General features: G+C 48.3%; 1 protein-coding gene across 1 annotated transcript; it reads left to right on the top strand.

Moving 5' to 3' along the window:
- Positions 1-2,858: 2,858 nt before the first annotated feature.
- On the top strand, positions 2,859-9,142 carry tmem223 (transmembrane protein 223). The gene is made up of 2 exons (XM_059641593.1): positions 2,859-3,847; positions 8,464-9,142. Exons 1-2 carry the CDS (start codon positions 2,959-2,961, stop codon positions 8,754-8,756), a joined length of 1,182 nt encoding a protein of 393 aa, XP_059497576.1. The 5' UTR covers positions 2,859-2,958; the 3' UTR covers positions 8,757-9,142.
- The last annotated feature ends 2,264 nt before the right edge of the window (positions 9,143-11,406 follow it).

Raw genomic sequence — 11,406 nt, 5'->3', positions numbered from 1 at the left:
CATGTTCCCTTTTCCCTCTCTATCACGCATCAGCCAAACCCCTAGGGAATGACATTCCTGGCTCAAATGGTCATGGGTTTGACGTAATCACTGTTGAGGGAGCACCGTACTGTCAGACGGTCAGTGCTGAGGGACTGGGCACTGTCAGAGGGTCAGTGCTGAGGGACTGGGCGCTGTCGGAGGGACAGTGCTGAGGGAATGGGCACTGTCGGAGGGTCAGTGCTGAGGGACTGGGCACTGTTGGAGGGTCAGTGCTGAGGGACTGGGCGCTGTCGGAGGGACAGTGCTGAGGGAGGGGGCACTGTCGGAGGGTCAGTGCTGAGGAACACCTGTTGTGGGGGAGCACATTGCTAGGCAGCCTGTGGCTGTTGTCTTCCTCTTGTTGTGTTCACCCCGACTCTTGACTTTCTCCCCCCCCCCCGCCCCAGCCCTCGTACCTCCTCTACACAGGGTGCCCTTCCCACTATTTGCAGGAATTCCAGCACAGCTTCTCTCTCAGGGACAGACCAGCTCAGCTGTCCATCTCCCCCCTGTCCTACTGAGAATTTACTATCACTGTCGAGCTCCCACTGAACCCAAACAGGGAGTCACTGTCAGCACCATCCTCTGAGGAAGATTTGGCGAGGCACAGAACATATTGTTGCTGAAAACTAAAAGCAGAAAAACCAACTGGGAACCGGATTTGGGTTGTTCCATCAATAGCAAGCGTGCAAGCAGAGTTGGGAAATCACGCAGGGAGTGGTCACTGGTTCCTGGGTCAACTGCCGTCGGCAGACAGTTCCTGAACTGTCCCACGGTCACTTTCGGGGCAAGACTTGGATATACACAGAAAATAGGACCACAGGATCAAAGTTAAGAATCCAGGTAAAAAGCTGGAAATGGAGGAGATCAGGAAAACAGATCCTTCCCTCTTTCCGTTGGACATGGACGGAGACGCACGCAGTTCCTGTGGTGGAATAGCCCACCATCACGACCACTGCAGATTTGAGTTGCCCCATAAGCTGCCAGTGTAAGCCTTCCATTAAACCCCTCCCAACACACGCACACACACACATGCACGTACACACACACATATACATGCACATGCATACAGATGCACACACACTTACACTATGCAACTTTACACGCATGCATATCCACACGCACACATGCACATACACACGCAACTTCACACGCATACACACGCAACTTCACATGCATACACACACACAACTTCACACTCATACACGTGCACACACACGCAACTTCACACGCATACACATGCAACTTCACATGCATACACACACACAACTTCACACTCATACACGTGCACACACACGCAACTTCACACGCATACACATGCAACTTCACATGCATACACACACACAACTTCACACTCATACACGTGCACACACACGCAACTTCACACGCATACACATGCAACTTCACATGCATACACACACACAACTTCACACTCATACACGTGCACACACACGCAACTTCACACGCATACACATGCAACTTCACATGCATACACACACACAACTTCACACTCATACACGTGCACACACACGCAACTTCACACGCATACACATGCAACTTCACATGCATACACACACACAACTTCACACTCATACACGTGCACACACACGCAACTTCACACGCATACACGTGCACACATACACATGCAACTTCACATGCATACACACACACACAACTTCACACACGTAAACATGCACACACATACACGTGTGCACACACGCACAGACACAGTGACACGTGAACACACCCCTTTCTCCAAATCCTGTAGGGAGAGGTGCCCCACCCTTGAATATTTGCCACGCTGATGTCCCAGAGCAAACTCCAGCTTTAATGTATGTTTAAATTCAAGAATTAAACTCAATTCAGTAAATGTTTTGGTGCGAAATACGTAACGGCTGGATTATTGGGGTTCACAGGGACACCCACCCCGCTGCAAATTTAAACTGCTCAGAATCTCAGTGCTGCTTTAATCATTACTCTGTAAATTCTGATCAAAAATCTCCTGCCTCTGCCCGTCTTCGATGACCCTTAAACCAGTCCTCACGGACAAAAGCAAATACAGAAGTGCTGGAGAAACTCAGCAGGTCTGGCAGCATCTCTGGAGAGAAATCAGAGTTAACATTTTGAGTTGAAAGACCCTTCCTCAGAATTGGTTCCTCACTGACAGAGCTGACCCCCAGGTTTTTTAGCCCCTACCCTCACCCTTTGGACTATTTACCCCTATTCCTGGGTGGATTATACCTTATTCCAGGCTGTTTAACCCTCCAGATCTGCTGAGCTTTTCCAGCAATTTCTGTTTGTGTTATTTAACCCTGTGTCAGGGTGATTTACCACCCTCTCCCATAACCCAGGCTATTTACCCCCTATCCCCAGGTGATCTGCCCCTCTCTGGGTGAGTTACCCACTATATCCAGGCTATTTACCCCCTATCCCCAGGTGATCTGCCCCTCTCTGGGTGAGTTACCCACTATATCCAGGCTATTTACCCCCTATCCCCAGGTGATCTGCCCCTCTCAGGGTGAGTTACCCACTATATCCAGGCTATTTACCCCCTATCCCCAGGTGATCTGCCCCTCTCTGGGTGAGTTACCCACTATATCCAGGCTATTTACCCCCTATCCCCAGGTGATCTGCCCCTCTCAGGGTGAGTTACCCACTATATCCAGGCTATTTACCCCCTATCCCCAGGTGATCTGCCCCTCTCAGGGTGAGTTACCCACTATATCCAGGCTATTTACCCCCTACCCCGAGGTGAGTTGCCCGCAGAGGGGGCAGAGCCAGCAGCACAGGGTTGTTGTTGGCTTGTCCAGCCCACTTTAAGAGCACACCCACGCTCTGCCCCTCCCTGTCTGTGTGTGTGTGTGTGTGTGTGTGTGTGTGTGTGTGTGTGTGTGTGAGAGGGTCCCAGCTCCTGCCTCCCACCCCCTTCCCTCCCCAATGGTCCTGCTGCTGCCCCCCGCCGCTGCCCGGAGCTTACCCCTGAGCTGCAGCAACGCGGGGCCGGCTGCCTGGTCCCTCACAGCCGCTACCGGGAGCTGGCAGCTCGGGGAAGCCACCCGGAAACGCCTCGGCTCGGCACCAAAATGTATCCAAGGCCGGGGATACAGTGTATCCGAGTCTGGATACAGGGGAGTGGGGGTAAGGTACTCAGGGGTGGGGGCAACTGGGCAGGGGGCAGGGGTAAGATATCAGGAAAAATGGGTGACAAACCCAGGAAGAGCGGCAAATATTCTGGAACTAGGAACCAAAACCCTAAGGATAGGGGCAGAAAAGCCAGGCAACACGGCGATGGGTATAAATCAGCTGGGGAGAGGGACAAATGCCCCCGAGATGGCAGTGAATAGCCTGTGGGTAGGAGCAGTAATGCTGGGGATGGGGGAAACCAGCTCAGGGTTAGCAGAACAGCAGCTGGAAGGAGGCTGGGGAAGCCTGGGGATAGTGGGGAGGGCAGCTTGGAGCATGGCAAAGATGATGGGGAGCCAGGCCCCCAGGAGAGGTATGGCTTGGCCCTTTGGTGGGGGATCGATTCCCGTCTGGGCGATGGTGGGGTCCAGGCCGATGAGTGCAGCCCCGGCCCAGGATGTCCTCCTCTTCTGTCACGAGAGGACCGGCTTCTTCCGCCTCCTGGGTCTCTTCTGCCTGGCCCAGTTCCTGTTCTGGATCTACCTGGCCCATTTCGCCTTCACCTCTCTCAAAGACACAGGATACCAGGAGACGGTTCTGGAAGGAGAGCGGGCAAGCAGCTTGCCGAAGATCGGGGGGCTCGCCCTGAACCTGGGGTCAGACGGGTGGAGATACAGCTTCACAATCTCCTGCTTGACTATCGGTAAGAATCACGTCTGACTGGTTTCCTGAAGAGTGACACAAGAGTGGGAAGATCCTGGGTGTGACACAACTCGAGAGGATGAGGTAGGATTGAGCCAAATGGGCCTGGTACTGGAAAGAGTTAAAACAGAAGGGTGTGCATTGCACAGACTGGTCTTGCATGCTCCCAGATGTAGACAGAGCACAAGGATGGGCTCAGCGAATGGGATTGGCATTGGAATGAGCACATGGAATATAACATGGGAAACCGTGAGGTTACCCACTTTAGCAGAACGTGCACGGCATTTCCAAAGTGGTAAGAGGTTGGAAAATGTAGGTCTACTGGCTGCCCTTGTCAAGAGAGTTAGACAGCTCAGAAACAGACCCTTCACCCCAGCCATAATCCCAAAGTAAACTAATCCCACCTGCCTGTTCCTGGCCCATATCCCTCCAAATGTTCCCACTAAAGTCGGTGGAGAGTGTGGAAGAGTGTTGCAGGTTGCAGGGAGACTTGGATAAACTGCAGAGTTGGGCTGAAAGGTGGCAAATGGAGTGCAATGCGGATAAATGTGAGGTGATTCACTTTGGGAGGAACATTGGGAAGGCAGAATACCAAGTCAATAGAAAGATTCTTGGTAGTGTGGATGTGCAGAGGGATCTTGGTGTCCATGTACATTGATCCCTGAAAGTTGCCACCCAGGTTGATAGTGCTGTTAAGAAGGCTTACGGTGTGTTAAGGTTTTATTGGGCGAGGGATTGAGTTCCGGAGCTGTGATGTCATGCTGCAACGGTACAAAACGCTAGTGCGGTCTCACTTGGAATATTGTTCTGGTTGCCCCATTACAGGAAGGATGTGGAAGCATTGGAAAAGGTGCAGAGGAGATTTACTGGGAATGTTGCTTGGTCTGGAGCGCAGGCCCTATGAAGAAAGGCTGAGGGACTTGGGTCTGTTCTCATTGGAGAGAAGGAGGCTAAGAGGGGATTTAATAGAGACATACAAGATGATCAGAGGATTAGATAGGGTGGACAGTGAGAGTCTTTTTCCAAGGATGATGACTTCAGCTTGTACAAGGGGGCATAGCTACAAATTGAGGGATGATAGATTTAAGACAGACGTCAGAGGCAGGTTCTTTACTCAGAGAGTGGTAAGGGCGTGGAACGCCCTGCCTGCCAATGTAGTTAACTCAGCCACATTAGGGGCATTTAAATAGTCCTTGGATAAGCATGTGGATGATGGTGGGATAGTGTCGGGGAATGGGCTTAGATTAGTTCACAGGTCGGCGCAACATCGAGGGCCGAAGGGCCTGTTCTGCGCTGTAGTGTTCTATGTTGTATGTTCATGTCCTTATCCAAACATCTTTTAAAACGTTATAACTGTACCCACATCCACCATTTCCGTCATTCCACACACAAACCACCCTCTGTGTTTAAAAAAATGTTCCCCCTCGTCTTTTTTTTAAATTTTTTTTCCCTCTCACCTTAAAAATATACCTCCTGGCCTTGAAAACCCCCACCCTTGGGAAAAGACATCAGCCATTCACTTTATCTGTAGCCCTCATGATTTTATAAACCTTTATAAGATCATTTCTACACCTCCAATCCTCCAGTCCCGGCCTATCCAGCCTCTATTTAGAACTCAAACACTCCATTCCCAGCAACGTCCTGGTAAATCTCTCCGGAGCCCTCTCCAGCTTCATAATATCCTTCCTGTAACACGGATACCAGACTAGACAGCATTCCAGAAGAGGCCTCACCAATGCCCTGTACAACCTCAACATAACGCCCCAACTCTTAGAGATCTGAGCACTGAAGGTAAGCGCGACACACCCCTCCTTCACCACCCTGCCTACCTGTGACACAAACTTCAACGAATTATGTACCACATCCCCTAGGTCTCTCTGTTCTACCACATTACCCAAGATCCTACCATGAATGGTCCAAGTCCTGCCCTTGCTTATTTTACCAAAAGGCAAAAACCTTGCATTTACCCAAATTAAGTTCCATCTGTTACTCCTCAGCCCATTGCCACAATTGATCAAGATCTCTTCGTAATCTCAAGTAACCTTCTGCACTGTCCACTATAACCACCAATTTCAGTATTGTCTGTAAACTTATTAACTGGGCCTTCCATATTCTCATCTAAATCATTTATAAGTAACGAACAAAAGCAGACCCAGAACCATCCTTGTGGAACCACCAGTAACAGGCCTCCAGTCCGAAAAACAACCCCCCACTGCCACTCTGTCTCCCGTTGTCAGGCCCATCTTGAATCCTATGTGATCTAACTTTACTAAGTAGTCTACCATGTGGAACCTCGTCATAGGTTTTACTAAAGTCCAAATAAATAATGGTCTACTGCATTACCCTCAATCTTCTTGGTTACTTCCTTACAAAGCTCAATCACGTTTCAGAGACATGGTGTCCCGCACACAAATCCATGCTGACTATCTGTAGTTCTTCCTGGCCTCTCTGAATGCATGTAAATCCTATCTTTTACAATCATCTCAGACAACTTACCCACCAATGTCAGACTCACGGGTTTATTGTTCCCAGGCTTCTCCTAACACCAAGGCATAACATTAGGCACCTCACTGGTAGTTACGGATGGTACAAATTTTTCCTCCCTAACTTCCCACAAAGTCCTTAGTTACACTAGATCAGGTCCTGGAGATTTATCTTCTGCTATATTTTCCAAGACCTCCAGAGCTTCCTCTTCTGTAATGTGAGCTGCCTTCAAAACATCAATATTTATTTCCCTGAGTTCTCTCACCTCTATTTCTTTCTCCACAATAAAAACTGACAAAACATCCATTTAAAATTCTTCTATCTGCTGAGGCTCAATACAAAGACAACATATTTGATCCTTAAGGGGCCCTACATGCACTTTCTCCCTCTCTCTCTCTCCAGTTGCTCTCTTGCTCTTAATGTACTGATGGAATTTCTTTAGATTATCCTTAACATTACCTGCCAAGGCTTTCATTCCCTCTTTGCCTTCCTGAGCTCCCTCTTAAGAATGCCCCTACACTCTTTATGCTGTGCAAGAGATTCATTTGAATCCAGTTGTCCATATCTCATGATTCTTTATTCTTGACTAGAATCTTAATATCTTCATTCATTCATTGTTCTCTAATCCTACCAGCCTTACCCTATAATCAGAGGAACATAATGACTCCAAACTCCCGTTATCACATTTTTGAAAGCCTCCCACTTATCACATGTCCTTTTACCCATGAGCAGTCTACTTCAATCAACTTCTGAAAATTTGTGTCTCATATCATTAAAAATAAAGTTTTAATTGGAAAAAGGTTAACTTTCATAGAGGGCCTATCCTTTTCTAGAACTATTTTCAGTCCAATAGAATTATGATCACTTGTCCTAAAGTGTTCCCCTACTAACACTTCAGTCACTTGCCCTGTATTACTACTCAAGGAGGTCACATTTTGCTCCTTCTCTAGTCAGAACATTTATGTATCAATAAAAAAAATTCCTGAACACATTTAACAAATTATTCACATTCAAATCTTTAACACTCCCAGTCAGAGTTTGGAAAATTAAAATCACGTATTAGAACCCTATTATTATGTAAACTGGAGAGTTCTCTACATATTTCTTCAACATCCCCCAACTACTTTGGGAGGGGGGTAGTTTCATACAATCCCATCAACATGATCATTCCTTCCTTGTTTCTAATTTCTATCCATATGTTTTCACTGGACAATATTTCAGAAATATCTGCTCTAATTACTGCAATAACATTCTTCCTAACCAAAAACACCACTCCCCCCTCCTCGCCTGTCTCCCTTCTTCCCACAGCACCTGAAACCCAGAACACTGAGCTGCCAGCCCCGTCCTTCCCTCAGCCAAGTTTCTGTAATCACTATGACATTCCAATTCATGTTCCTCAACATGACAACAGCTTATCTGCCCTACAAGTAAGAACACTTGCATCGGAATAAATACAGTTCACTTCTTCAGAATTATCGTGTTCTCAGACTTGCTCTTGTCCTTCTAACTAACTTGTTCTTGCAAGGCTCGCATCCATCTTTCTATTAACGCTTTGACTTAGGATCTCTCCACTCCCACAGTTCTGCTGGGATATTGGTCCTTTTCCAGTTCAGGTGCAGAAGGTGGTGTGTGTGTGGAATGAGCTGCCAGGGGAAGTGGTGGGGGCTGGTACTGTTACAGCATTTAAAAGGCATCTGGATGGGGACATGGATAGGAAGGGTTTAGTGGGAGATGGGCCAAATGGGACTAGATTAATCTCACTTTACCATCACTGGTTTTCATGTTGCTGTGGGTCTGGAGTCACATGTAGGGTAATGACGTTGAGTGACCTTCCCTCCAGGAACGGTGCATTTATTTTATTTTTTTAGAACAGTCAGCGATAGTTTGCTGGTCACTTCCCCCCAATACCCGCTGAGCCAAATGCCAGGTTAATTTGTGAACTTGGTTTCCACGGTGGCGAGGGTGGGGGGAAGATCTGAGCACATGTTCCCCCCACCATGTGAGCCAGGGCCTCAGGATTACCAGCTCCTGCTTGAAACTGGAATGGGTGAAGCGCAATCTCCAGGCGCTCGCTTTCCGACGAAAACGAGGGACAGGGCACTAACGCTTCTCGCCATCTGCTTCGTCCCTCAGGCTCCTTGATCCTTGGCGCTGGCTCCCTGTTTGCTCGCCGCTCCGTCTCCCGCGTGGTCCTCCACAGAGGAGGCCAGCAGGTCACCATCACCAGCTACTTGCCTTTTGGACGCACCAGCTCCGTCACGGTGCCCCTGCACCAGGTGTCCTGCGTGGCACACCGTACCCAGGTACCGTCCATGGTGCCCCTCAGGATCCAGGGTCACCGCTTCTACTACCTCCTGGACAAGCAGGGTCAGTTCTACAACGCTAAGCTCTTTGACACGACCGTTGGGGCCTATAGGAAGCTGTGACCCTTCCTGAAGGAGCACCCGCTCCTGCAGATATTCGGGAACTCGAGCCTGCATTCTTGGGCAATTGCAAGGCTTAAAGACTTGCATTGTTTGACATGCGCAGGCCAGGAAGTGATTGGAGGAATCATCGGCATCACTTACAAAGAGCTCTGTCTCCAACCCTCCCCAGATATGTGTGTTTTCTTTTCTCTGATTTTGGCACTGTCCTGATTTGCATTTCAGGAAACATCATGCGTGGTAAGCTCTCTTCTACTGTGCGAGTGGAGCTGTCCAACTGCACAAATTGTTACATGCTGCTGTTTCAGGCTAACAACGGCAAATGTAATTTATCTAGAAATAAGATTACACAGAAGGAGGAAAAATAAAAGCAGCGTTTTGATCGGTGAGCAGTGGTTTGCTGTTCATCCTTTACATTGTTCCCCCCAGGAATTCTGTGATTAACATACATTACCTACTTCATAAGAATTGAAATTGACTGCCCACTGTAGCACTATCACTGAGTTATGTCTTCAGTGAAATTATTTCATGCGATGTGAGAAACTTAAAGGAGTCTTTTGTTCGCCTGCACTCAATCTAACCTTCTACATTGGAAGGTACTGTGCCATTGCATCCCCTCTGGAACCTGTACCAGCATTTAGTTGGATCTTAACTGCATTTAACATAAATATTTTTCCCAACCCCATACAAAATACCTAACAATCTCAGTTCTGCCTTCTTGTTCTGAGTTCTCCACGGTCTCCCTCTGCCACATTTCTCTTCATCTCAGTCCTAAATGGCTCACCCCAAACTCCTTAGACTGGTCTGGGCTCCCCTGGTTAATACAGACATCCTTCCTGCATTCACCCTGAGAAATTTATAGGTTTCTGTGAGACTCCCCCCTCATTCTTCTGAGCTGCAGTGAATGTGGTCCTAACTGACGGTGTTATATGTCTGTGTTAGCCCTGCCATCGTCAGGGACCCAGTCTGGGAAACCCCTCGCTGCACTCTCTCCATCGCCAGGACATCCTTCCCTGGGGTAAGCGAGGCTAAACCCACACCTGGTGCTCCCATTGGTGGGTCTCATCAGGAAGGTGTATATAATTGCAACAAGACATCCCTGCTCCTGGCGTTGAACCCTCGACTCTACTGTGGGTCAAAAACCTGTCAATCACACCCTGGGATCTACTCAATGATCCAGCCCTGATTACTCTCGGTTGTTGTGGTGGGGAAGAGAATTCCATTTCAGACTCTCGCTTTCTCCTTATCTCCTCTTTTTTTAAAAATTTCACCCCTCGGCTCAGAATTTGGATAAAAAATACAGGAATTATTTGCACTGCCACATCTACTGTCGAAACAAAATTATTTAGCAAGGTCATTGGGGACATTTAAGAGACTGCTGGACATGCATATGGTCACAGAAATTTGAGGGTGCATACATGAGGATCAATGGTCGGCACAACATTGTGGGCTGAAGGGCCTGTTCTGTGCTGTACTGTTCTATGTTCTATGTTTTATTAAACTAGAAAGAATGCAGAAAAAATTTACCAGGATTGTTCCTGAATTGGACGGTTTGAGTTATCAGGAGAGGGTGGGCAGGGCTGGGGCTGGTTTTTTTCACCCCGGAGCAGAGGAGACTGAGGGGTGACCTTACCGAGGTTTATAAAACCCGATGCATGGATTAATAATGGACCCGTTATTTAAGGGCATAAGGTGAGAGGGAAGAGATACACAAGGATCCAGAAGGAGCAGAGGGTGGTGGGTGTCTGGGATGCCAAAGGGTAGGGCTGGAGGTGTGTATAATTTTGTCATTTAACAAACGTTTGGTCAGGTACAATAATGGGGATGGTTGGGGACCAAACGCAGACGAACGGAACAAGATTAATTGTGAAAAGGGGACAGCATGGACGCATTGGGCCAAAGGGCCTGGTTTTCTTGCTACGGACCTCTATGTGTCTCAGCCTCTGAATAGTATTTTTATGTCTTAGTAAGGCCACTTCTCAGATCTTGTACATTCATATCGGCTCAGCTTTTCTTCATAAGCTAACTTCTCTGATCTGCTTCTGGTACAATTTTGTCCTTTTTTCAAATTGGTCAGTGTGTTGAGTATAGGGAGCTGGGAGGGTCATGTGGTACAGGGCATGGGTTAGGGCCACTTCTGGAAAACTGTGTTCAATCCCGGTCTCCCTGCTGTAGGAAGGATGCTGTGAAACTGGAAAGGGTTCAGAAAAGATTTACAAGGATGTTGGAGGGTTTGAGCTACAGGGAGGGGCTGAATGGTCTGGGGCTATTTTCCCTGGAGCGTCGGGGGCTGAGGGGGGGACCTTTATAGAGGTTTATAAAACCATGAGGGGCACGGACAGGGTGAATAGACAAGGTCTTTCCCCCCAGGGTGGGGGGAGTCCATAACTAGAGGGGCACAGGGTTAAGGTGAGAGGGGGAGGATTTAAAAGGGACCTGAGGGGCAACTTTTTCACACAGAGGGTGGTGCTTGTATGGAATGAGCTGCCAGAGGAAGTGGTGGGGGCTGGTACAGTTACAGCATTTAAAAGGCATCTGGATGGGGACATGAATATGGGAAGTGGAGTTGAAATGCCCATCAGCCATGATTTAAATGGTGGAGTGGACTTGATGGGCCGAATGGCCTTACTTCCACTCCTATGTCTTATGGTCT

This window comes from Stegostoma tigrinum, chromosome 42 (assembly GCF_030684315.1).
Source record: "Stegostoma tigrinum isolate sSteTig4 chromosome 42, sSteTig4.hap1, whole genome shotgun sequence".
NCBI classification, from domain to species: domain Eukaryota; kingdom Metazoa; phylum Chordata; class Chondrichthyes; order Orectolobiformes; family Stegostomatidae; genus Stegostoma; species Stegostoma tigrinum.
This window is presented reverse-complemented; position numbering and strand designations above follow the sequence as displayed.